General features: G+C 40.9%; 1 protein-coding gene across 1 annotated transcript in view; it reads left to right on the forward strand.

Annotated features, from left to right (window-relative positions):
• LOC111855798 (stabilin-2-like) overlaps positions 1–26494 on the forward strand; it is a 46358-nt gene extending 19864 nt beyond the window's left edge. Inside the window, exons 27-68 of the mRNA XM_023835192.2 lie at positions 2045–2140; positions 2801–2848; positions 2961–3088; positions 3188–3299; positions 3601–3678; positions 3763–3864; positions 4147–4251; positions 4388–4522; positions 4697–4825; positions 4908–4964; positions 5755–5868; positions 6229–6424; positions 6975–7070; positions 8715–8760; positions 8955–9034; positions 9542–9667; positions 11536–11609; positions 11714–11785; positions 11861–11980; positions 12069–12116; positions 12231–12311; positions 13317–13460; positions 13582–13716; positions 14052–14111; positions 14690–14866; positions 16490–16576; positions 16716–16862; positions 17117–17173; positions 17259–17451; positions 17902–18051; positions 19948–20052; positions 20263–20370; positions 20455–20648; positions 21796–21940; positions 22089–22222; positions 23068–23230; positions 23329–23435; positions 23613–23726; positions 23826–23960; positions 24065–24178; positions 25123–25275; positions 26069–26494. Coding sequence (XP_023690960.2) covers positions 2045–2140; positions 2801–2848; positions 2961–3088; positions 3188–3299; positions 3601–3678; positions 3763–3864; positions 4147–4251; positions 4388–4522; positions 4697–4825; positions 4908–4964; positions 5755–5868; positions 6229–6424; positions 6975–7070; positions 8715–8760; positions 8955–9034; positions 9542–9667; positions 11536–11609; positions 11714–11785; positions 11861–11980; positions 12069–12116; positions 12231–12311; positions 13317–13460; positions 13582–13716; positions 14052–14111; positions 14690–14866; positions 16490–16576; positions 16716–16862; positions 17117–17173; positions 17259–17451; positions 17902–18051; positions 19948–20052; positions 20263–20370; positions 20455–20648; positions 21796–21940; positions 22089–22222; positions 23068–23230; positions 23329–23435; positions 23613–23726; positions 23826–23960; positions 24065–24178; positions 25123–25275; positions 26069–26203 — 4800 coding nt within the window. The 3' untranslated portion in view covers positions 26204–26494. The remainder of the gene's footprint in view (positions 1–2044; positions 2141–2800; positions 2849–2960; positions 3089–3187; positions 3300–3600; positions 3679–3762; positions 3865–4146; positions 4252–4387; positions 4523–4696; positions 4826–4907; positions 4965–5754; positions 5869–6228; positions 6425–6974; positions 7071–8714; positions 8761–8954; positions 9035–9541; positions 9668–11535; positions 11610–11713; positions 11786–11860; positions 11981–12068; positions 12117–12230; positions 12312–13316; positions 13461–13581; positions 13717–14051; positions 14112–14689; positions 14867–16489; positions 16577–16715; positions 16863–17116; positions 17174–17258; positions 17452–17901; positions 18052–19947; positions 20053–20262; positions 20371–20454; positions 20649–21795; positions 21941–22088; positions 22223–23067; positions 23231–23328; positions 23436–23612; positions 23727–23825; positions 23961–24064; positions 24179–25122; positions 25276–26068) is intronic.

Below are 26494 nucleotides of genomic sequence, written 5' to 3' on the forward strand. Positions count from 1 at the left end.
TGCAATTAAATACATAATACACAACCTGGATTGTGTTAACCTGCTTATACCACGGCCACTATACATTTGGCTGATATGTTTCTACTCAGAAAATGCATTTAATAATAGAACTTTTTTTCCTGCCAATTACTAAACGTTTTGGTTTCATTTGCATTCATTTTAAATTGCGTTTTATGTCTACAATTTTCAGTCACATTAGTTAAAATTAAAGTATTATAATACCGCATTGATTTACTACTTTGATTTGCCTTACTAGCACTACGTGGCCGGTTATAGAAAATGAATCAGCACCTTTCTGACCAATCAGATTTGAGAATTCAACAGCGCCGTGGTATAAATAGCAACAGTTAACAAGACATTCACTTCTGGTAGGAATCTCCTATTGGGTGGGGGTCGTTAGGGAGCCTTGGGGGTGTGTATATCTTGAGTGGGTCAGATGTTTTCCTTTCAGCTCGCTCATTTGGCTGTTTTATTTTCACTGAAGTGATTAACATTCTCAAGACAATCAGAATCACCTTCTTTTGACATATCATTCCATGTTACATGTAATAACTAGAGATGGCGCAAGGTAATTTTTTCTGGTCTGATTCTGATTTAAAAATTTTGAGTATCTGCTGATACCAATCCAATGTTTTTCCCCCTTTACCAACTACTAGGGATTAAGTGATATACCAGTATTTTTATCAGTACATTTCAATTGAGATGGCAAGCTGTCTGCATGTAGTGTTGTAGCTGAATTGTTTGAGTTTGCTAAGAACAGGAAAATACAATGGACACGTTGCTCAAACAAAAGCCATGCTAGCATGCTACAGGAGGAAATCCACGGGTAACATGATTTATGCAGATGTGCGCTTGCTTGTTTTATTCAGTAAAAACGTTAACAAAAATGAACAAATATATAATACTGCAAACTTCAATCTGTTGTCAAATGAAATATAATAAGGAAATCAGTCATAAAAAATATTACTGTATACCACAACTAACTATTCCTAGTCAAAAAGTACACATAAATCTGCAGTACAATATATACAATGGAGCACAAAAGAAACTCTTAAGTAGTAATTAACCAAACTTTAGAAAGAATACAATACTGAAGTTTGTATACATTTTACTGTGTTTGGAGTTAAGAAAAATCAGCACTAGCTTTATGGACATGCACTCTGCAGTTTTGCTTTTTTTCCTTCCTTCAGCATAAAATACACCCTCTTCGTATTTGCAAGGGTTAGGGGTGGCCCCAATGTGAAAATAATAATGCTTGCCCCCCCAGCCTTAACCCAAAAGTCTGCTAGCCTGAATGATAACATAAACGTCTAGTTATTACCAATTTCTAAACAAACAGCACTGTGCTGTATACTTTGCATATCAAGTTGCATTGTCATTTCTTATCAAGACCTTTTTATATAATATGCGAACATCTAAATTATATTCCTGTACGTACAACGTTACTAATGTAAGCACTGGGAGCACTACGTTTTGGACTCATTGTTAAAATTGCAAACTTAATGGCACTGAAAATTTTAAATATACTGCAAAAACTGCAAGATTCCATGGTCACAAAGACAGCAAACACATGAGTGAGGCTGCTTAACCAGACCAAGATGCATGCAATAGCCAAGCCAAGACTTTTAATAAAGATATAGTGTACACTAGCAAATATTATGTATCACTAATATTTATATAGTATATGATTTTATGTCATTCAAATCATTTTCAGCATTGTTTTTGGCCTTTTCGTTGTCTCCAGGGTTCTGCCATCAATCGGCAAGGTCCTAGAATATTCCCATTTAATTGTTTATGACTTGCAAATAACCAAAACCATGATTGTCAAATAAGAACCAAAACATTCAGGATGTTGGCAAATCATCAACAATTAAATCCGGATAACCCATTAATCCAAGTCTCCTCCATGTCTGATCCAGCATTTTTTGCCATTAATAGCCCAATACCGATAGATAGCATTGGACCGGTGCCGTCTCTAGTAATAACTATCTTGCATCAGCAGATGTTCACTTCAGGTCAGACCTGCTGTTTTGTCCCTGTCTAGGCCGCTTGCAAACTGCAGTCGAATGGGACAGCTGTGTGTACCTGTTCCCCTGGCTTCTCTGGGAATGGAAAAGTGTGCTATGGTGACTTATTTATGGTGAGTGACTGAGGTGACTCTAGAATTTTTTAATGTTGGGAATGCCACTACAGGATCTATGTAAACCTTGGATGTGTCGTGCATGCGCCAGCATTGAAAGCCAAATACAAAAGCAACTGAACTCAAGTGTCAGTCCAGACAATTAAAGGTAATCAGCCATTTTTATGAAAATTTGTCCAAGTACATGAGATGGACCTTAAGTTTCTATAATTGATAAGGGTGCAAGTTTGGCAGATGGTCTACAGTCCAGTACTTGAATAGTTTAATACTTTAATACAATTGACTCAGATTTGCAGCGCATGCATGATTCACATCCACAGTTGACTGTACAGTTGATACTGTAGTGACAGGGAGCATAAGAGGGAGCATGCAGAGAAACCAACTTTATCATTAGCCAGTGATATCTTTTGAATCAGTGAATGACAGGGGATGGTGCAATTCTGGAGGCCAGTCAGCCTTTAGCTGGGGCTAGTGTGTACCTTGTCTTCCTTGTGTACCTATCCCTGTATAAACCCGTTTGCAAGTGATGAAACGACACACTGTAAGGGAAGCTGAGCCATTGTGTAAACATGTCGCCTAATGGAATTTACATACATGAGACAAGTTTCTTTTTATTACTATTTAACAATCTAATGAAGTTTGTTTATGTGTATTGTTCAGGAACTCGTTTTGAGGACAGAATTTTCTCATTTTTATAGCTTGATACAGGTACGTTCCCAAGTTTATTTTTAAAATGAATTTGTGGTACTAAAGGGAGAATGTTAAGAAATACCTGTAGTATAAACTCACTCTGATACCCAATGCCTGTGCCCTCATGCAGAAATCCACTGATTTTGATACCCTGGAAAATGTAACGGCCCTGGTGCCTTCATACAGGGCTTTTCGGAGTTTAAGCAAAGCAGAGGCAGACTTCTGGCTTGACCCATTCAGACTTCCATTCTTTCTTAAGTGAGTAAAAGGCAATTCAGAGGTCTAAGATTGCATTCTCCTAGGTGGCATTTGCACAGTGGGTCCTACTTGGCTGACTTTAATTATTTATGGTTCCAGGGTGCACTTTTTAGATGGTGTATTTACCCTTGAGGACATGGAGCAGAGAGTCAACACAAAATTGTCAACACTTAACGAAAAAACTAAATGGGAAATAAAGAATAAAAGCGGGGTAAAAAAATTGCTTCTTGTTTACATATCAAGATCGTCAACATTTCATTTAGAAAAAAAAACAACAAAATAAAACAAACCCAAACAACTGTATCTTGGCTTCTTATAATAAACTGTAAGATTAAAATTCGTCGTAGAGAAACATGAAGAACTATATATACAAAATACATGTACAAAAACTGACAGTGTACTAAGTACCGCATATTGGTTGAAATGTCAATGCTTTGGCAATGTAACATGTAGGATGCATTTTTTCTTCATCGGTTATTGTTATTAATATTTTGTAATTGTGAACTTTTTAGGAGATCATGGTGGAGAATGCCACTATCGTCGCACCAGACATAAAAGCCACAAATGGATTCATCCACATCATTGATACGGTAACAGAAGTCTTCAACATTACACTAAAACTCATTTGTTCTTAAACAGATAATTCCTATGGGGCATGCTATGTATGGTTGCAGGTATTAAGACCCCCCCTGTCAGACATTCCACCGGACCCCCCTGGCTTGATGGAGTTTTTCAACAGTACCCCAGAATTTAGCCTCTTCCAACAAGCAATTGTGGTATGATATCAGGATTATCATTAACACACTGATTCTTGAGACAGGGAAGCTGCAATATGCTGAATTCCTACTAGATTTGATTTTAATTTGATAAGCAGGCCTGCTTGTCTGCAATTCAGTTTGAGCTACATTCCATTGATTAAAACTGATATAAAGATATTATGCAGTATGCTGCAGAATTATCAGTCTCTCAGGGTGATTGTTATGATTTTATATTATTATGGTAATTTACTGATAGAATTAATTGTCAATATGTAATGATGTTACCTTTTTTCTCCCCAGTTTTACAACCTGACAAATGTAATTCATGAGAAAAAATACACCATCCTCATACCAACAAATGAAGCCATCAAACAGTATTTCAACAGTACAAATGTCACGCAAATGGTATGTTTTCATGGTTAAGAAAATCAGCACACTTTGTCTTGTGCAAATGATCCAAACATGATCTGTAAATGATGAGAAAAAAACAAAGCAAAGAAAGGTGGTGGTGTTTTAAAAACAATGTTTTATCTTCATTCAGGATTTAGATTTGGTTAAATACCATGTTATTGTCAATGCTGTACTCACACCGATGGATCTGAAAAATGGCCTCATGAAAGCTACGCTACTGGGCTCCACCTATGAAATGATGTTTCACGCTAATGATCAAGGCGAGGTACAGAACAACATGGGCAATGGGACACTATCCACATCTCACTCATGAATCCCTAATTTTCCTCAGTACATTCATGCATTAATCGCTACTGACTGATGAAACGTGTCTCCCTATTGGGTATGAAAATCTAAAGGGGGAGGCGATGTATACATTTTGATTTAACTTGCTTTGCAGATTTTCGCAAATGATGTTCTTCTCAATGGAAACTTCAATGCAACCAAAGATGGAATTGTCACGGGCATTCTTCACGTTTTAGAAATTCACAAAAACTACTGTAACAAGGTGGTTTCCATAAAAACCAAGGTAAGCATTTCATATCTTCGTCTTGATGTATTTAAATATAATTTGATTAAAATTAAATATTTTCCCTGCTTATGTTCATCAGGGAAAGTGCGGCGCTTGTGAGGAGAAACCCAAATGTGCATTCTTCAAAGACAAACCGGTGAGATTTTAAATTTACTTTTAGATTTAAAATTTGTAATTTTACCATCCATCCATCCATCCATCCATCTCTGTGGTAGCCAGTGCCACCTTCTACACTATTGTGTGCTGGGTTAACAGTGTGAAGGTGATAGATGCCAACAGACTCCACAAGCTGATCAGCAGGGTCGGTTCTGGGGGAAGAATCGGAAACAATTCAAACTGTTGCAGAGATGAGGATGTTGTCCAGACTTGGGTCAATCAGGGACAACCCTCTTAGCAGTATAATGTTTTGGTTGGATAGAAGAGCACATTTAGTCATAGACTCCTCAACATATGATGTTCCACTGAGCACCTCAGGAAGTCATTGCTTCCAACAGCAACCAGTGAATCACACTGGGCACATGTGCAATATTACCTAATTATATACATTTCTATCTGTTTTTCTTTTGTGTGATAATTACAGGCAACTTTGTATTTGTTACCTCAGTACTGTATTTGTTTTTATTCTCATCTACTTAATTTATTACCATATGTATACTTATTCATTTTTATATAGAATTTGTATGTGGCATTGTTTATTTTCTATTTTGTCTGTTTCTGGGTACTGTGCAGTCTGTAACTACAGACAATTTCCTCCAGTGTTGTGATTTTGATTTCCCACCTGCCCATCCTGTACAGAGTCGGGGACTATATTTATTTATTTTGTTAGTTCCATATTTGTTTATCTGAAAGTAATTCACATAGAATTCCTGTAAAAAAAACATGCTGCATGGTGTTTCAAGTTAGTGACTGCTGTCCATTGTCTGTAGCTGGATATAAAGTTTCCTTCAAACATGAAACCCAACTGCAAATACACGTCCCGAGGTGCATTCAAGAGAATATCCGTCGCAGGCTGTATCATGGAATGCCTGAAGACAACTGTGGTGAATTTTCAGTTTTTTCTTCCTTTGAGTGTTCCCTTGTAATCTATGTTTATTCATTTAGCGGACACCTTTATCCAAAGTGACATACAACTGAGAAAGCAGAGTCAGTCAGGCCCTGGAGCAATTTGGGTTAAGTGCGCTGCTTAAAACCCAACAGTGACATCACCGTATTGACCATGAGATTTGAACCAGCAAACTACTGCTGAGTCACACACTGCCCCAATCAATCCAGGGACTGAACAAATATTTAATGCTTTATGGCACATGCGAAAATGGTTGTGTTTCCTGATGCACAACAAGAACAATATCATATATAATAACATATATTCATTCCATCTTTATTGTACCCTTTATCTTCAGGATCATTCTTGCTGTTCTGGGTACTTTGGTCCCATGTGCCTCAAATGCCCAGGAAAGGTGGAGAAGTGGTGTTCTAACCACGGCAAATGCCTAGACGGGCTCCATGGTAGCGGCAAGTGCGAGTGTGATGAGGGGTTTAACGGCACCGCCTGCGAGACATGCAAGCCAGGGAGATACGGTCCAGACTGCAAATCAGGTAAGGTTGCCCTTAAAATGTTGCTACCTTATATTTTAAATATGTTTGTTTTAACAAAGAAAAAAAGAAAAATCAGATGTGCACAAAACAAGGGTTGTGATGGAACAAGCGTTTAGTACAGTGGCAAGAATGACACTAGCTTCCATATGAGACTTACATGGAAACAGCAGGGAGACATGTAACCCCTGTTCAAGTGAATAATGAAATAATAAAAAAAACACGAAAAGCCCTTTTGTCCAGGTAATCCATTCTGCAAGACTTTTGTGGAAACCTTGTCAAACTTGAACGGGTAAAAGACCGGGCTTGTTGAGTGAAATATGGCTGAAGCTTGATTTCAAAACCACATCAGATGTATATGTTATAGCGTACCCTAAAGGAGGCCCTATCTCACAGTATATCCTACCAAAAATGATGATGACTTTGAACAGTGATTTGTTTAACTGCTTTTTGAAATTTTTTCCATCCAGGTAGAAGAAATGTTATAGGTCATTATATGGCCCTTATGGTGTATTCCAGTTTAGAGGTGCTCTGACTGCCGTATCTTCTCTAGTTTGTCAGTGTGATCATGGGCGGTGTCAGGACGGCATTAGCGGGGATGGGCGTTGTCTCTGCCATAAAGGCTGGAAAGGACCCTCATGTTCTGTAGGTAAGTGGGGTGTAATAGTTTAAGGTTCTTCAGTGCTATTTGTATTTAATCTCCTTTGTCCACTAAGTTAGGGGATCCCAAAGTGGGAGAGGCACTGGCAGGGGGGGTCATGAGATGAATTCCAGAGTATGTTAATAAAAGTTGAAGAACTTCCATTGTAACTGTAACTGCAACCGGTCTATTGTGATAAAAACTAATGAGGGGGACCCTCGCTGAGATCGACGAAATCTATCGAAGGGACCCTCAGCCCGATCGGTAAAATCTATCGAGGGGACCCTCACCTCGATTGACGAAATCTCCCAAGAGCAACTGATTGGAAATGTACACTATATTGGCAAAAGTATTGGGACACCCCTCCAAATCATGGAATTCAGGTGTTCCAGTCACTTCCATAACCACAGGTGTATAAAATCAAGCACCTAGGCATGCAGACTGCTTCTACAAACATTTGCGAAAGAATGGGTTGCTCTAAGGAGCACAGTGAATTCAAGTGTGGTACCGTGATAGGATGTCACCTGTGCTATAAGTCCATTCGTGAAATTTCCTCGCCACTAAATATTCCACAATGCATGCTGAGGCACTTCATGGAATGGGTTTCCATGGTCGAGCAGCTGCATCCAAGCCTTACATCATCAAATGCAATGCAAAGCGTCCGATGCAGTGGTGTAAAGCACTCTGCCACTGGACTCTAGAGCAGTCATGCTTCTCTGTCTGGCAATCTGATAGACGAGTCTGGATTCCCATAAACACACTCCTAAACCTCGTGAACAGCCATCCCAGAAGAGCTGTAGCTGCAAAGGGTGGGCAAACTCCATATTAAAGCCTATATATTGTGTGTAAATGCAGGTGTCCCAATACTTTTGGCAATATAGTGAATTTCTGCACTAACATCAGTGATTTCACATTTGAATCGTAATCAAATGCTGTCATGTTAAGTTTCATTGTAAATGTATAAGATGCTCTATCCCTTCTCAGAGTATGAATAGAGTGTTTTCAGTTTTCCTTGTCTGATACATTGAAAACCCTTGACTGCCCCTATTTTTCATTCAGTTGCATCTGCACTTTTACAAACAGAAAAAAATGGACAGCAGTTATATTAAATATTTGTATTTTTAGACAGATCTTGCAGCTTGAATTTAACTGTGATCTATTCATCTATCCACCATCTAAGCCATCCATCTATCCAGCTTATCTTGGTCATGTTCACTTTGGTTCCTGGAGCCTATCACAGTCAACATAGGACACAAGACTGAGATACATCCTGGTTGGGATGCCAGTCTATAACATGCAGGAAATTTAGAGATGCCGCTTGAAGAGCCATCCATCCATCCATCCATCCATCCATCCATCATCCAGCTTCCTCATCATATGTTACTGTAACTAAAAATCCACAGAAAGTATTTTTGAAAATGTATCCTGTGAACTGATTGAGTTCTGGAAATTTGCTCTTCAACTGGTACTCTAATCGCAAGTCTTTGGACTATGGAACAGTTCTCACCATTGTTAGCACCCAACAATACAGAAATCATGAGTGGTTTTTTTTTTGTTTGTTTTGCAGTTATTGATATAATAAAACACTTTACCCATTTTTAAATCTATAGCTATTGTTTATATGGTCATCATAACCAGCTCCATTTTTCACAGAAATCAAGAACGATGAATGTGGTGGCACTTGTCATCAGTTTGCAAAGTAAGTTGGAAGGTTGTACTTCAGCATCGTCGTAGGTAATCAGGATCAACAATTGAACTAATTGTTGCTGCTAAACTGACTGTCAACAGGCTTGTACCAAGTGAATCAGGACACACATCACTTTGCACTTCTTTTTATTTAGAATGAAGTATGTTGCCTAAGCCAGCATTTTTCTTTATCAATATCATTTTCAGCTGTATCACGGGAGTACCAGGAACAGCTCCTACTTGCTCCTGTATCGCTGGTTACCAAGGTAACGGAACATCTTGCAAAGGTGAGAAGCTTTTTTGCTTGATTTTGCATGTTCGAGATCTGCACAGATAAATTGGTCATTATTATCGATTGAAACAAACTCAATAGTCATGATGATACTTAATTGTGATGGCACTGACTAATTCATTGGGAGAATTATTTGCTTTTGACATGAGTTAATTGTTTTGAGTAAGTTGGCTTTTGCGGCCAAACCATAGTGTTATGCTATATGCGTAAACTGTTTTGAGAATTGCTCTTATAGTCTTGAGAATGTTAAGCATGTTTCATGAAATGTGCCAAAGCAATCGAGAAAAAGTGTAACATGGTTAGTGTAGTGTTGGTGCTAGGGTCATATGGTTAATATGGGTTGGTGTATGTAGGACAACCTTCTTAAAATGACAGACTTTATCCAGTAAGCTACTAGTATGGTTTAAATTAGCATATCTGTTACTGAGCGGAATCAGAAAAGCTAACGCACCCCAGGACATGTGGTGGGAAAACCCTGCAATGTGGCTCTTTTTCCGGACAGAGATCAATCCATGTGATAGCAACAATGGCGGCTGCTCGGAATTTGCAAACTGCACCAAGACGTCTCCAGGGGAAAGGCTCTGCAAGTGCCAGACAGGCTACACAGGAGATGGCCTTGTGTGCCTGGGTATGTGCTCGTTTCTACAACCAAAAATCAATACCTGATGTTGTATATTTAAAGTCAAGATTTGCTTCACATGTGCATTGGAGCAAGGATTAAGTATACTATCCTGCAGAGAAGAATGTAATTTTTTCATATAAAACCCTACTCGTCATATACCATAAAACATGGCATACTGTCGATAGATAGATAGATAGATAGACAGATAGATAGATAGATAGATAGATAGATAGATAGATAGATAGATAGATAGATAGAAAGCTAGTTACAATAAACAATGATTAACAATAACTGGTAACAGTCATGAAAAGTCATGAAAATGATTACACGGTAATCTGGAAAATGGTACATTACCTGAATTCAAATAACATTCTGAGGGATAGTCAACATGGATTTAGGAGAGGTAGATCATGTTTAACTAATTTACTTGAGTTCTTTGAGGAAGCTACAAGAGAAATTGATCACAAAAAGGTCTATAATGTGATCTACTTAGATTTCCAGAAGGCCTTTTGATGTTGTCCCCCACAAACAGCTCTTGCTTAAGCTCAAAGCTGCAGGAATTTTAGGAACTGTAGCAGTTTGGATCGAAAACTGGTTAATAGACAGGAAGCAGTGAGTAGCTATTAGAGGCACAATGTCACAGTGGGCCTGCATTCATAGTGGGGTACCGCAGGGTTCAATTTTAGGACCACTATTGTTCCTAATTTACATTAATGATATTGACACCAAAACATACAGTAAACTGGTTAAATTTGCAGACGACACCAAGGTGGGTGGTGTAGCAGATACTGATCTAACAGGACAGAGGCTACAATGGGATCTTGATTTCATTAGCGACTGGGCTGATACCTGGCAGATTAAATTTAACATAGACAAATGTAAGGTACTCTATGCAGGGTGCAGAAATATAAAGTACAGATATTTTATGGGTTCCACTGAAATAAAGGTAGCTGATTATGAGAAAGACCTCGGTGTGTATGTTGATGATTCCATTTCCCACTCTCGCCAGTGTGGGGTAGCAATAAAAAAGGCCAGTAGGATGTTGGGTTACATCTCTAGATGTATGGAGTTTAAGTCAAAGGAGGGGATGCTACAAGTATATAATTCCTTGGTAAGACCCCATCTAGAGTATTGTGTGCAGGTTTGGTCACCATACCTTAAAAAGGACATTGCTGCCTTGGAAAAGGTGCAACATAGGGCTAAAAGAATGATTCCTGGTCTTAGAGGAATGTCTTATGAAGAGAGGTTAGCTGAGTTGAATCTGTTTAACCTCGAGCAAAGGAGACTAAGGGGGGACATGATCCAGGTATATAAGATTCTAGCAGGTCTGGATGCTGTTCAGCTAAATGGCTACTTCAATATTAGTTTAAATACTAGAACTCGTGGCCATACTGTAAGTGGAAATTAGCGGGAGAACATTTTAAAACAAATTTGAGGAAGCACTTCTTTACACAGCGTGTAGTTAGAGTATGGAATAGTCTTCCTGCTAGTGTAGCGGAAGCTAAAACCCTGGGTTCCTTTAAATCAGAGCTAGATAAGATTTCAACAACTCTGAGCTATTAGTTAAGTTCTCCCCAAACTAGCTTGATGGGCCGAATGGCCCCCTCTCGTTTGTAAATTTCTTATATTCTTATGTTCTTATTCCATAGTGATGACTCAGAACCTTATTACCTTAACATTGGACCCTACTAAATTATGTTCTACAAATGCAAATTATACTGGTATATTATCTTAACTATAATTGAACATAGAAATAATATGTAGTCGGTAACTGTAGCAGAATGCGTCATATGTATTGAGCTCAACAGCTTCCGCAAAGTGGTTATTGGGTTATTGACTATCTGATGTGCCCTTGTGCTGTTTCTCGGTTATAGAAGTTGACCCGTGCTCAGAATACAATGGAGGGTGCCACGAAAAAGCTGATTGCGTTAAAACTGGCCCTGGCCAAGTAAGACGTCTTTTCACGTCTGTGATCACCACAGACCGATGCCTTGCTTACACTTTGACTAATGTGAGAAGTTTGGCAGGAGTGACAGTTCTTCTTATTCTCAGGCGGCCTGCATTTGCAAAATGGGCTACAGTGGAAATGGGCGTTACTGCTACCCAGTGAACCCCTGCAGAACGGTAAGCTGGTGTCACCGCACACATGACCGTCTCTCTGTACTGCACACCTCCGCCTGATCTGGCTCCTGCTTCCAGGCAAATGGGGGCTGTGATAGGAATGCCTGGTGTGAGTATTCAGGCCCAGGGGAGAGGACCTGCAAGTGTAGAATCAACTTTATAGGAGATGGTTTAACCTGCAAAGGGAGCATCTTTTACGTGAGTTTGGTCATTTCGCTCTCAAGTTTGCTCTCATTGAAGATACTAGGGCTGGTTGTTAGTGACGTCTTTTCATTCAATATTGTAGGAAATCATGCATCACCCAGTTGCATCCTGGTTCAACAGGAAACTGACGGTACGTAGAAGATCAGGAATGCCATAAGAACTGTATTGTTTTTTTAAAATGTGCTAAGATGTTATGTCATTAAGACATTATTTTAATTTTGCATACCATTGTCTGTTTTTGTAGCTTTCTAAGCTCAATGAATTATCAGGAAGCGGACCTTTCACGGTGTTTGTCCCATCTGGATATTTCAGTGACAATTTTACGGTATGGCTTCCTGTTCTCGTCATTCATCATTTGTTAAGTTGGTTATTTATGCGAGCCAGGGCCGTGCAGAGACGTTTAAAGGGGCGGGTGCTCAAAGTTAAAAAAGATAGAACAGGCTGAATAACAACAACTCACATTCATGACGAATCTAATATGGAATTATGTGGATATCCATATTAGATCGTTTTTAGTGAAATAAAAGCCCTCCAGAAAAGAAGGGAAAAGTCCTGTAACTTACTTTAAAACAAAACATGTTCCCTAAAACGGTGGACAGAGCTACAGACCCCCTTGTAACACCCTTACCCAGTTAGCTAGCAGTTAATGACCACCACTACTTGTGCAGTTCATAAAAGGACAGGTAATGTTTGTCGCGCTGCTCATTTATTTCAATTCATTTGTTGTTATAGACTGTAGTGTGCACTGTACACCCTATTTACTGTTTTGTTGCAGTCTGCACCTTCCAATTAATTTGCCTGCTTCTCCTCCAGCTCCGCACCACCCAGCCTGCAGAAGATGCGCGTGCACTTTTTGCGAGCTCGTACCCGGCTCGTAACGAGCGCGCTCTGCCCTCAAGGGCGAGCATTGGTTAATGGCAGTCATGTGACTGATGCAAGCCAGATCCTTTTATTTAGCAAAATTGAGATTAATAGTTACATTTTATTGTTGAGGGGCAAAGACAGGGCTCCATACACACATACACATTAAAAAAAAACAAACAACAACAACAACAAAAAAAAAAAACCCAAGAAAAGGGCACGTGAGGCATCCTGGAGGAAAGGGGCGGGTGCTCAGGCACCCTCCGCCCCCCCCTCTGCACGTGCCTGATGCAAGCATCTAGACCAGAGTTGTTACCAAAGCAGATTCCATGGAATGACTGATGACATTTCAAAGAGTGAAGTTAATCTGTTTTTTTATGTTTGAACCGAACAACCTTGAGAGTGTTGTGTTCCGGGCCTCGTCTCTCGATATACCAGTGGGACCTCTGATGCCTCTTTGTGTCAGCAGGCAGCTTGGGACAATGCCAGTCGAACTGCAGACCTGCTGAGGTACCACATAGTGAGCTGTGAGCAACTGGATGTATCCAGCCTCAAGTCAATCGACAAGGTGGTCGCCGTTTCTGGACACCAGCTGACTTTCAATGTCCGAGAGGTACTTCATAATGAGTGGAATGGTTTATGTGCTCTCCGTACTCCTTGTCTGTAATTCAAAAGGTAACAATATTCAAGATACAAAAAAAAAACCATTTTGATTACTTTCTTATTTCTGGCAGGATGTTGTTTACATCAACAACAAAACAAAAATCATCACCAGCGACTACATCACAGCTAATGGCATCATACATTTCATTGACAATGTCCTGATCCCCTATGACCTTCAGAACAAAAGCACCTTGCCATCTTCGTCTGTAAGTCGTCCTCGTGCGTAGCTTTGATTAATACGTTAATGAGAAATTTTGTGGATTAAGGATTAGGCAGAAAATATCTTCAGTGCAACTAAGATTTAATAATACCAGTGTAATGTAATACTGAAATATAATTAAATTTGTGGTGGTTTATTCTGAACGTTGAAAATTTTGACAGTAGAGAAACAATAACCAAAATGTGAGCATGTGTGTTGACAAACCTATTCTGTGATTATTGACAAGTATATAAAATCCAATAACTGTTTCAGTGCTCTAATAGTAATGCTAATTACATAAAACAATCTAAATGCTGTAATTCTGTGCCTCTCCAACCGCAGTTGAACATCACAGCTGCAGCAGAAGCCTATGGGTATCACATCTTCAGCAAGCTGCTCCAGGTACAACAACCTCTATCCAAGAACTGTGCAGTTCCCAGCAGCCAGTATAAGGTCACATGGCTGAAATGTTACCAGTGGGTGTCTTAAATATGTCACACAACTGCAGCACGCTCCTTTCTTCATTTGGAGATTGTCACTGGAATTTATGCAATGGAATATTAAATAATATTGACCTATTACCGGTATAGTGTCCAAACTGTGTACTGCTCAGTCATCCTTCACTGATGTGAACGATGACTTTAAGGTTCTTGTTGTTGGCAATGGGGACTGTGTTTTTGATCTCATGTTCGATATAATTTGCAATGTGAATAAGAAAGCAGGGAGAAAATAATTTAAAAACTGGGGGAAAAGGGGAATCAGTTGATATAATATTTATAACAATATATGGTTTAATTATTTAATCTATGTGAATAAATCAGTTTTACCTGGATTAGTAGCTGTTTTCCATAAATAATTGTAAATTTGCACGTGTCTTCATCTGTCTGCATTTGTCTGTTTTATGAAAAAATAGAAATCAAGTCTACATTATACAGCAGTTATTTTGAAAATCAAAAATATATCCTTGTGCATATCAACAGGATGCTGGTTTGATGAGCATGATCGAGAATCAAATACATCACCCATTCACGATGCTCTGGCCATCTGACGAAGTCTTCAATTCCTTTCCTGAGGAACGGAAATTATGGCTGTACAGTGCTGACCATAAGGATAAACTGGCTGCTTACCTCAAAGCTCATATCATCCGTGGCACCAAAGTGAGTCGTTCTTACTTCAAACCTTTGTAACAACGTATTATGTAATAACAGAGCATTATCTTAACAGAATGTAACACATTGAATGACTATAATAATAACAATGATGATAATAATAATAATACAGTGGTACCCCAGTTCTCGAACTCATTAAAACTCAAATTTCTTAAAAGTTGAATCAACCAGTTCGGAAAAAAATTACCTAGAACTCGATCTGAATCTCAGAAGTCAAACCGTGAACGCCGACCTAAGATAACTTGTACGCGCGGGGAAATGAGTCACGCCGCACGTCTCTCACTGGAAACAAAGGGTAATGCTTCAGTCTCAGCCTCACATTCGCTGTGATAGCATCGTGTATGTTTACACTAGCTGAATACATATATTTAGACAGTAAAAACACATTTAGACAATGATAGACAGTAACAGTAATTATTATTATATAATAAAATACTTTTAAAAATAAAGATTTCTTATTAATTATTTTAATATGAATAATAAACCATTAATACATTTAATTTTAATAATGTTGTCGTGCCCAGCGGGGACAGAACGGAGACAAAGGCGCAGACGTCAGGGTATCAGGGAATACGGGGTTTAATTACAGGTAAGGCAGGCAAAACGCAGATGGACAGCTGATCACACAGGGATTCCACACGGGGTTAACGAGGGGGCGTGGCACACGGAAGGAGCGGACGATCGGGGCAGGACACATTGTTTTTTTTTTAACTTTACACATTGTTTGGATACATTTATTTTCTTACTTTAAAAATTACTGTTTTGTTAAATGTGCTTAGATGTGTTTAGTACAGTATATGCTCTTTTTGTTTTATCAGGTTCATTTTGTGTTTAAATGCTAAAAAAACATATTTCGGTGTATTTTTTTGGGGCTGGGAACCAATTAAATGGATTTTCCATTATTCTTTATGGGGAAAATTCGATCAGAACTCGAACTTTTTAGGATTCGATCCAGAGTTCTGAACGGATTAAGTTCGAGTTCTGAGGTACCACTGTTGAGTTTGTTGATAATAATAATCATCATTAATAATTATCATTAATAATAATAGTCATCACACAACGCGGCAATGTTACATAATACATTGTTACAAGCCTTTCAGTGAACCGGTAATGTCAGTGGTAGTTAAATGACTTACTGATTATATTGCCCAGATTGCCAAAACGAGTACCCATCTTCTCACCACTTATCCTGACGGAGTTGTGAGAAGGCCTGGGGCCCATCCCAGCAACATAGGGCACAAGGTTGGGGTTCATCCTGGACAGGGTGCCAGTCCATCACTGGGCACATACACACGTAAACATAATCTACAGCCAATTTAGATACATCAGTTAGCCTGTTCGCATTTTCTTGGAAGCTGGATTTCAGCCCACCGTGTTGGCAGTGCGATCCACCAGGCCAACCACAAATGCACAAGAAGATCTCACAAAACAGAAGCATCTGTTCATGTATCTGTATGAGGAAGCCTAATGGACAGTGCGGCCACTCCTTTACTTTCATTGTGGTTTGTCTTCACATTAACTAGATACCGAGATATTGAAGTTATTTCCCTCCCGGCTGAAAAATGTGAGATTAGCTATTGAAAGATGAACTCCTTTGTTATTTCATTTCAGCTCAAAGCAGTGAATCTCCCCAGTGATGACAGTGTCAGGACCATGTATGGTTCAACTGTTACTTTCAGCTGTGACAGACAGTTAGTTGTAAGTAATAAATATATTAATATGAATTATTGTTATTGTATTATTAAAAACATGCGATTCTAAATGTCTCTGGCCTATTTCTAAATGAATGGTCATTTTGTGAAGTCATGTAGTGAAGTTTTTTCTTTTCCTCTTCTAGGGAGGCATTGTGGTTGACAATGGAAATGCCAAAATAATCAGTCGTAACCTGGAATTTGATGTGGGAATCGCCCATGGCATCGACGAGCTCCTTGAGCCTCCCGATCTAGGAGCACGTTGTGATGCCTTCAAAGAGACAAAGGTTCAGGTGAGCGGCCCTCACCTTCTCGTGAAACATTTAGCACTATTAAATAATGAAGATATACATCTATATAGATATGCATCAGATTGAACATCAGTCTGAAAATTAGATAGAACACTGAGTGTTTGTGGGAGCATGGTGGGGGGAGGGGGGTTCCCAAAATTTACAATGCAAAACACAGCACAGTGCTACTGGATAGGTAATAAATGAAATGACCATTTTTCTGCTTATTGTAAGACTTTTGATTGGGTCCCTCTCAGGGTAGGTGCGGCACCTGTATGTTTATACCCTCCTGTCCATATGGATTCACATTCCTTGTAAGTATTTACGTGGCGGCACATCTACATATGCCACGTGGAATTTCCGCCCTAAACACTCAACCCAATGTGCCTGATCTTCCAGAGCAACACGAAGACGTGCATGTATAACAGGTACTCGACGCTGCCGATGTATTCCAGATATCGGTACAACAGGCTCAGCTATGACATATACCATAGGCTTAATAGTAGAAGGCAGACTGGGTGTAGCAGAGAATGTGGAAAGTCAGATTGGACTCCCCAGTGTTGCAAAAACCACTATGGAAGAAACTGTCAAGGTAAGAAAGAGACGTCGATTCACCACTTACTTTAATTGTAAATAAAGGAGTGCAGTGGAAAAGTATGTTGTTATTATATGTGTATTCTGGTGATTATATAAAGAATATGCTCAAGAGCAAGATTCCATATTTGCCTTTTGTACATCTGTGCATCCCCATGTCCTCTTGGGGATTCCTCTGGTAGTTCAAAAACATGCTAAGATGTAGTTACTAGACTCTCTGTAGGTGTGAATGTGTGAATGAATGAATGGTGTGTGAATGCGCCCAGTGTTGGCATTGTTTCCCAATCCGGTCCTTGGCAACCCATAGGCAGCCCCCATTTTTGTTCCCTCCCAGCTTCCAGAGGGAGCAAAAACATGCGGCGACTGTGGGTCCCCGAGGACCGGATTGGGGAACGCTGCTCTAAGGTGTGACTGTTAGGGAGGAGCTCACTATACCTTCACATTTCAGTGTGTGCTGGGGGGTTGGAGGCTCCCTGTGGGAATCATGGAGCCTGTGATGATGGCTGGCAGGGCACTGGGAACTGCACGTGCGACGCTGGCTTCAGAGGCACCGCCTGCGAGTTGTGTATACCCAACCACTACGGTCCCGACTGCAGAGGTGTGTGGCTCTCACCTCTCCAGGCTCCTTAAGCCTCAGCTTCTCACACATGATTCTATCTCAGCCCCAAGAGTGTGATTACATATTTTCCCCCAAGCCCCGTCATCTTCAGGAGTTAATCAACCTGACCAATCTTTTATTTCACCTGCAATATGAAATATTAAATTCTTTGAACCCCCACACCTTAGACTGAGCGGCATCCATTTCGGCTCTGAAATAGAAACCATTTCCAACTGATCAAAGTCAAAATCAAAGTATCTTTTTTTGTCAGCTTCAGATTTACGATGCATAAAATGAGGTATCATTCTCATAGGTCAGAGTGCAGATGAGAATGTTATAAATGTGATATAAATATTGAGACATTTTAAACCAAGGGTGGCCAATCTTATCCGCAAAGGGCCGGTGTGTATGCAGGCTTTTGCTGCAACTCCCTAATTAGGTCACTAATTAGAGGACTGATTGGCTGAAGAGTCCTCACACCTGGGTTTGAACAGCTGACCTAAAGGTTATCCCAAAAACCTGCATACATACCAGCCCTTTGCGGATAAGATTGTCCACCCCTGTTTTAAACAGTAATTTTAAGACATGGACAAAAAATACAACTGCCTAATTGGTTGAGAGGGATTGTACAAATGAGCATGGAAGCAGAATGCGCAATAAACAAACAGGTGTAGTTCCAGAGTTATACACCCTTGTACAAATTAATTGAAACAAGTTGTCATACAAACATACATGCAGTGGCCTGGGACCTGCTGGTTTGCACAGCCAACAGGGCAGAGAGTACGCTGAGTGGATGGAGAGAGGAGGCACTGTGCCCACAGACCGGCAGGCCTGCTCGGGTGGGGTTAGGGCTGAGTGGATGGAGAGAGGAGGCACTGTGCCCACAGACCGGCAGGCCTGCTCGGGTGGGGTTAGGGCTGAGTGGATGGAGAGAGGAGGCACTGTGCCCACAGACCGGCAGGCCTGCTCGGGTGGGGTTAGAGCTGAGTGGATGGACAGAGGAGGCACTGTGCCCACAGACTGGCAGGCCTGCTCGGGTGGGGTTAGAGCTAGGTATGACTGTGCTGCAGCCATCCATGTATGTTTCCAGTGAATGCTCTGGGGGGTTGGGCACCTCCCAGTATTGTTATGATGGTGATGATGAAAACCTTTATTGCTGTTGCAATACACCATGTCACTAGTCACAAGTACCAGCGAAAAACTAGCCATCAACCTGACCATACATATACAAACATCACATTATAGGGGGTAGACAGGTCAGGAAGATGGGGGATATAGGAAGAACAGAGAAAACAGAATTACATGAGGGGAGAGAGGAGGAGAATAAAAAAACAGCCCCCAGACTGTACTCCAGTAGGGAGTACAATGTAGGAACAGAAAAAACACCTCAGCAACATAAACACATAGTTACTACGCCTTACAACATAAAAAGTCGTGACTTGCAACAGGGGAGGGAAATGGGGAGGTGGAGGTAGTCCAGCATAGACAAACAGCCATCCGGTCCTGCAGCCAGAGGCGCTGGTCACAGACCCGCCTGTTCACGGTGTTTTCTCCAGGTTCTCTGGTTTCCCCCCACAGTCCAAAGACATGCTAAGGTTAATTGGAGTTGCCAAATTCCCTATAGGTATGAATGGTGTTTGTGCACTGTGATGAACTGACTCCCCATCCTGAGTTATTCCCATACAATTTTCAAACCAATCAAACCACAAGATCTAAAATCTGGACCCGAGGCGATAAGTATGAATCAGTGTGACGGTGATGTCAGTCTTAACTGTGGTCAGTCTGTCTGCATGTAGATGCGACAACTTGTTTCAATTAATTTGCACAAGCATGTGCGCTCAGCTCTACCCCTAATGAGGCACACAAGGTGGCAGTGATTTGGTGTTTGTCCTGCAGAATGCGCCTGTACGGTCCACGGCGAATGTCAGGATGGCATGCAGGGAAGCGGGAGCTGCTTCTGCCGCCAAGGCTGGACTGGGGCGCACTGTGAGGTTGAGATGGGTAAAAACAGGGGCGATTCTCTGATTTTTTTTTGGGGGGGGGGGGGTGTAATAAGAGGGGCTATAATTCAATTAGCCAATGATATGGAGCAGCCCCTGTATACAAGAATTCATTACCCCTTTCTGCACCATACCATGGCCTGTTGAATATTATGGGATAGGGTCTGGGCTACAGAAGTAATGTTTATCTTTGCCTATTTTTATTTTACAGAAGTGATACCTGTTTGCACCCCAGAATGTCACCCCAATGCAGTGTGTCAACCCCACAATACATGCCAGTGTGACTTATTGTATGAAGGGGATGGCTGGAACTGCACCGGTATGTGTCGTTTCTCATGCCTAGCAGGGATGAATGAGCAGCAGTCTCGCTGACACTATCTTTGGTATTTCTTTATGTGGACAGCCCCTGATCTGTGCAGTGACCATAACGGCGGCTGTCACATGTACGCGAACTGCACCCAGACCGGCGTCAATGTCAGCTGCTCATGCCGGTCTGGCTACACCGGTGACGGGGTCTTCTGCTCCGCCATCAACAGATGTCTCATGGAGGAAAATGGTGGCTGCAGTGAATTCGCCACGTGCATATTTACTGGTCCAGTGAGTCAGTTATGTTAAAAGTCATTCACTTCGGAAATATTAAGAAAATTAGTATTTCTGGCATTATTAATATAGCATTGTTTTATTGCTTATATCCCAAAGGACTCGTATATTGTGTCACAAATCCATGGTTGCTTTAAAACTGAGATAAACAATGGATAGAAAGAGAAGGGTTGAGTGAAAAGAAACATTTTGAATAAAGGTTTAAAAGATGAACTGGTAGGTTGCACGGTGGTGTAGTGGTTAGCACTGTTGCCTCGTTCTTTTGGGATCAGGATTCAAGTCTCCACCATGGCTCCCTGTGTGCGGAGTTTGCATATTCTCCCTCTGTGAAACCCCTGTGTTGTTGTGCGGTTTCCCCGAGGTACTCTGGTTTCCCCCCACAGACCAGCAACATGCTGAGGTTAATTGGAGTATCCTGTAGGTAATACCCACCCCCATTTCATCTTTAGAATCTTACATTTTTTGAACGGTGTGTGTGTGCTGCGATGGCACTCCATCCTGGGTCATTCCCTGCCTCGTATCTGTAGCTTCTGGAATGGGCTCTGGACCCCTTGCGGTCCCGAACAGGACAAGCAGGTACAAAAAAATGGAAAAACGGAAGATGAAATGTAAGAACGTTCATGGAGAGATTGTGGTAGTGCAGTGTTTCTTAAGCCAGCCCTTGGGGATCTCCCAGGCAGGTGTGCTGCGAGCTGGGGGGGAGCAAAAACACGGACTGTCTGGAGGTTCCCGAGGACTGGGTTTAGAAGCGCGGAGTTAGAGAATTCTGCAGTTTGCGGGCCATAGCACTGAATGACCTAGTATGTGTAACTGCAGCCAGTGTTTGTGTTGAGGGGGATATGGGGCGTCCTGGGACCCCACATAAGAAAAAAAATATGATTCGATGTCCCTCCCAACCCACTTTGACCCCTCCCCCCATAAAAAGAAAAATCTTGCTTTATACGTTGTTTTCTTTGTATAAGTAGCTGTCCTGTCTTAAATTTATGCAGACTTGTTGCACTTTCACATCATGGCTTCACTGCCCAGCAGGAGATACTGAGGCAGCAATAAGAGCTATAAGGGTGAAGAAGCTGTAGAATGCATGACCTGAACCATTCATGGACTCCTATACATATAACCATATATACATATATTTTTTATTCAGAATGAAAGGAATTGTGAGTGTCTTCCTGGCTTTGTCGGAAATGGCATCCAGTGCTTGGAGCAGATGGTGCCCCCTGTTGACCGCTGTCTGGAAGACAATGGGGACTGTGACCCAAAAGCAGACTGCAAGGACTTGCACTTCCACGGTAAGACGACCTCGAACGTGCCGACGCGCCGCTTCATGTTAGTGAAGAGGAGCAGCTGGAGCGCACACGAGCCGGGCTGTTTGTTGGATTCTCCGGCTTTCTCTGTGAGATCTCTCCCTCTCTCTCTGTACTGATGTATGTGACCCAGAAAACACTGCGGGGGTGTTTCATCTGAGATCACCTGCGGGAAAGTACAAGCTGAACTACACAGAGGCCAAAGCGGCGTGTGAAGATGAGGGAGCCGCCTTGGCCACCCTCTCCCAGCTGTCGGCTGCTCAACAGGTACCTCCCCTTTGTAAAGTATCTATGTTAAGTTTCCCTTGCATGTCCAAAATCCATTTGCAAACTACCTAAAATACAAGCAAATAAAACCTCTCTTTAATCTGTATACTTAGTGCAGTGTTAGTCAACCCGGTCCTCAGGGACCCTGAGACAGTCCACATTTTTGCTCCCTCCCAGACATTCCAAATTTTTGCTCCCTCCCAGACAGTCCACATTTTTGCTCCCTCCCAAACACTCCAAATTTTTGCTCCCTCCCAGACAGTCCACATTTTTGCTCCCTCCCAGACACTCCACATTTTTGCTCCCTCCCAGACAGTCCAAATTTTTGCTCCCTCCCAGACAGTCCACATTTTTGCTCCCTCCCAGACACTCCACATTTTTGCTCCCTCCCAGACACTCCACATTTTTGCTCCCTCCCAGCTCCCAGCACACCGGTATCTGGTATTAGGTATTCTTGATTCTTGATAAAGGCACAGCATGTGGCTCAGTGGGCTAAGCCTCTATGATCAAAAGATCGCCGGTTCGAGCCTGGCCTTGGCACATCTGTAGGTCCTTGATCAAGGCCCTTATCCCCTAGTTCCCGTGGGGGGCTGTGCAGCCAGCTTGTTCTCCCTTATAGAGAGCAAGTTGGGGTAGGCAAAAAGAGAATTTCCCAATGGGGATCAATAACATATTAATTATTATTATTGATTGTTTGGTTCAGGTGTGCAGGGAGGGCCAGGTGTGGACTGTATTGGGGTCCCTATGGATTGGGTTGAAAAACATAGATCTATATACAGTACTTAGTGTCTGTGCATATAAGATGCACTGCAATGCGAGTGAATGGTGGCACTGGTTATTTCTAGCTCGGGATGCACTTGTGTATGGCCGGATGGATGAATGGCACCCAGATCGGCTACCCCATCACGTCCCCTTCCACTAAATGTGGTGACAATCACGTGGGCATTGTCCTGTACAGCAATCCGACTGCGACCAGCAAATATGATGCATACTGCTACCGGATGAAAGGTACAGTGGAGTTCTAGAGGCTTAGCCACATTCCATTAATATGTCCCCTTTGTTTCCATAATGAAGGTTGAGCTTGACTTGCCAAGCTGTCTTTTTAGATGTGTCCTGCAAGTGTGGCTCACAATACATAGGAGATGGGTACAATTGTAATGGAGACCTGGCAAGCGTCGTGGCCACAAATGCGAATTTCTCTACGTTCTATTCTGTGAGTACACTATGCAGATAAAGTATATATAATGTATATTACAATCTGTATTTGATACTGTATATACTCATGGATGTTATTAATGTCTATGAGATTTGTAGAAGATATTTGTAGTTATTTATTGAATTAACATTGTGGCTATTCATGTCTCTTGCATTGCATTTTCCTTTCTGTTAGATATTGCTGAACTACTCAGATTCTGCAGAGGGACAGGACGTCTTGACTCTGCTGTCAGCCAATGGATCGCCTGTAACGCTGTTTGTGCCACACAATTCAGGATTTTATAATGAGGTGATGGACTTAGTACAATTCGTTAGCAGAACATCAAGGACGTTCCATGGTAAATGTTGTTGGTGGAATGTTTGACGTAATAATCTAACCTCATTTCAGACTTTGTCATTGAGGGATTTGGAGTATCATATCTCTGCAAACAACAGCATTCACTTCTACAATGATCTGAAGCACAATGACATTATCGCTTCTCAACTGGGCTACAATCTCACAGTAGTGGTGTCTTCTTTTACGGTAGATTACCCCATCTGTGTGCTGACTTCATATTCAGTGGACATCATATTCAGTGGAATGAGGAATGAATTGTATATATTAATAATGCTCTTCTTTTCGCCCAGGCATCCCAAGACACCAAACTGGTAAACGAGAGGCTGATAGTTGACTGGGATATCCTAGCAATCAATGGAATCATCCATGTCCTTGACAGACCCTTAAAAGCTCCGCCTCCCCCAGTAAGTATCAGTAGATCCTGCTTGCCTCATATCTTCACGACATAGGTCAGTAGCTTTAATAAGATAATATTGTCCCAAATGTCTGAAGGGTGAAGAAAGTCAGCAACAGTGTATTCATTCCACAATTATGTTTGTATCACTCTAGTTTAAACTACTTCATCAATTTTTATTGGCTTGGATTGGAGTGTGTTGCTGGAGTAAGACTTTGTATGCAAAAGTCTTAGACAAAGAAAACGAACATTGGTAGTAAACTATGATGAAATGTCTGTCAAAGTCTGTTATTTTACCCATTTCAGCAACTTTCCTAATGTCACCGGAGTATTTGCAGCCTTCACCTAGTATACCCATGTATTTTTTGACTCTACCACTATCATACATTGTTTGGCTAATCAATAACTCATTTGGACAATTATTTGCTTCCAACCAATTAAATGTATTAAATAAGTGAGCTGGTGGAATTTAACTACTACACAGAAAGGCTTGATTTTTTGGCAAGACGTATAAAACAATTGCTAATAAGTGTATGGCATTAAAAGTCAGTATGAATTAGGTCTAATTATCAAAATACTATATTCTCATGTGTTAAAATGAAAACATGTATAATTCTCTCATTATCTCAAGATAACAGTATTAAAAAAAAATTTGAAAGCACGGCCATTCTTGGCTTCTGTAGTTGATAAATTCTTGTGAATTAAATTTTTATATTTTTTATATTTTATTATGTTTTATTGTTAAGTTATTTTTCTGGAGTAAATATACTATTACCCTAGAAAACGTAAAACATTTTCAACTGCCTATGACTTTTTGCACAATACTGTACCTTCCAGACATTTTAGGAGAAGACAAAAAGTAAACCAAATAAAATATTTAAACTTTGAAAACATGGGTGGGTTTATAATATAAAAATATAAAAATAAACAGAGACTAACTAATCTGTGATACAGGTGTTGCCCCAAGTTGCTCCTGCCTCTCCCTACACATCAAAGAAGGCAATATTAGCGTCTGTCTTCACGATATGCCTCGTGGTCCTGATTGCTGGACTGGGGTACTACATCTTTAAACAGAAGAATGACCCCTTCCGCTTTCAGTACTTTAAGGTAAGAAAAACCCCCCTCTGCTCTGTACTGGCCTTTGCATTTATAACTGGCTGTTCAATGGTGCAAAAATACACAGCTAACCAGGCTGCGGAAACACAAATCGAGAAATACTGGGAAAAGATAATAGCACCAGAAAAAAAAAATCTTTCTTTGGGTTAAGATCATGTAACGCAAGCGGGTTGTCTGGAGGATTGCGTAACGAAATATTAAAAACAGATCGGGGGATCAAAACACAAAGCACCGCCGCAGGCTCGACTCAACACAGCCACCCTCCACCCGAAATCACACCAGCTTCACAGACTGTGGCTATGGCAGCAGGGAGTGTGAATGGTTCTATCTCCATCCGCAGCGACGACTGCCTGCTGTTCTGTTCAGTAGAATTTTAAGTGCTGTGGAAAACGTGCTAATGGGTAACAGCTGCGTCTTGTTAAGACGGTTCTGGGTGACAACCACTCCGTGCATAGAAAGATCAGGTGAAGTTTTCACATACTGGTGTTGATTCTGTCCTTCTCTCTACAGCACTACATACTGAGTCATTTATTGTCTCCTGAAACCATCCAGTAGGGCAGTGGTTCTCAACTGGTTTAGCCTCAGGATTCACATTCTTCCTTGGTCACGACCCAAATAAAAAAAAAATATTAACATAATTTACTTTTGCAAAAAATAGTGCACAATGCCTTCATGCGCTGTTAGAAAAACCCCAAAAAGTCTGACCTTACAAAAAATTGGGGCCATGACCCACTAAGGTATACCTTTCCTTTAACACCAAGAATGTTGTTCTTTTTTTGTCCAGGACTATGCAGAGGACGATACAGCAGCCGGAGGTGATTGCAGTCCAACCCTGATGTCGATTCCTAACCCGCTGTACAGTGGCCAAAATGCGTTCCTCGAACCCTTTGATGTCAGCGAGGATACAGAGTTTCATTAAAGCATTTCATTCTCAATACCTCAGTTAGCTTCTGCTCTGAATAAATACTTGTAAAATGTGAAAAGAGCTTTTACGCGTTCTGTAACATTTATTATTCTTAGCATTGTTTACAATTGTAACTATTCAAGTAATGAAATGCTGAAATTTTATTTTTCATAATTACATAACTAGTGATGATTGACTGTATGAGGAACAAAGTGTTCTGCTATAAAACAAAATTGCACATAAATGAATGAAAATGGCATTAAAACAAGCAGAGTGCGTTGGGGTGGCACTGCCCAGTGAACATAA

Source organism: Paramormyrops kingsleyae, chromosome 6 (genome assembly GCF_048594095.1).
Source record: "Paramormyrops kingsleyae isolate MSU_618 chromosome 6, PKINGS_0.4, whole genome shotgun sequence".
In the NCBI taxonomy this organism is placed as follows: domain Eukaryota; kingdom Metazoa; phylum Chordata; class Actinopteri; order Osteoglossiformes; family Mormyridae; genus Paramormyrops; species Paramormyrops kingsleyae.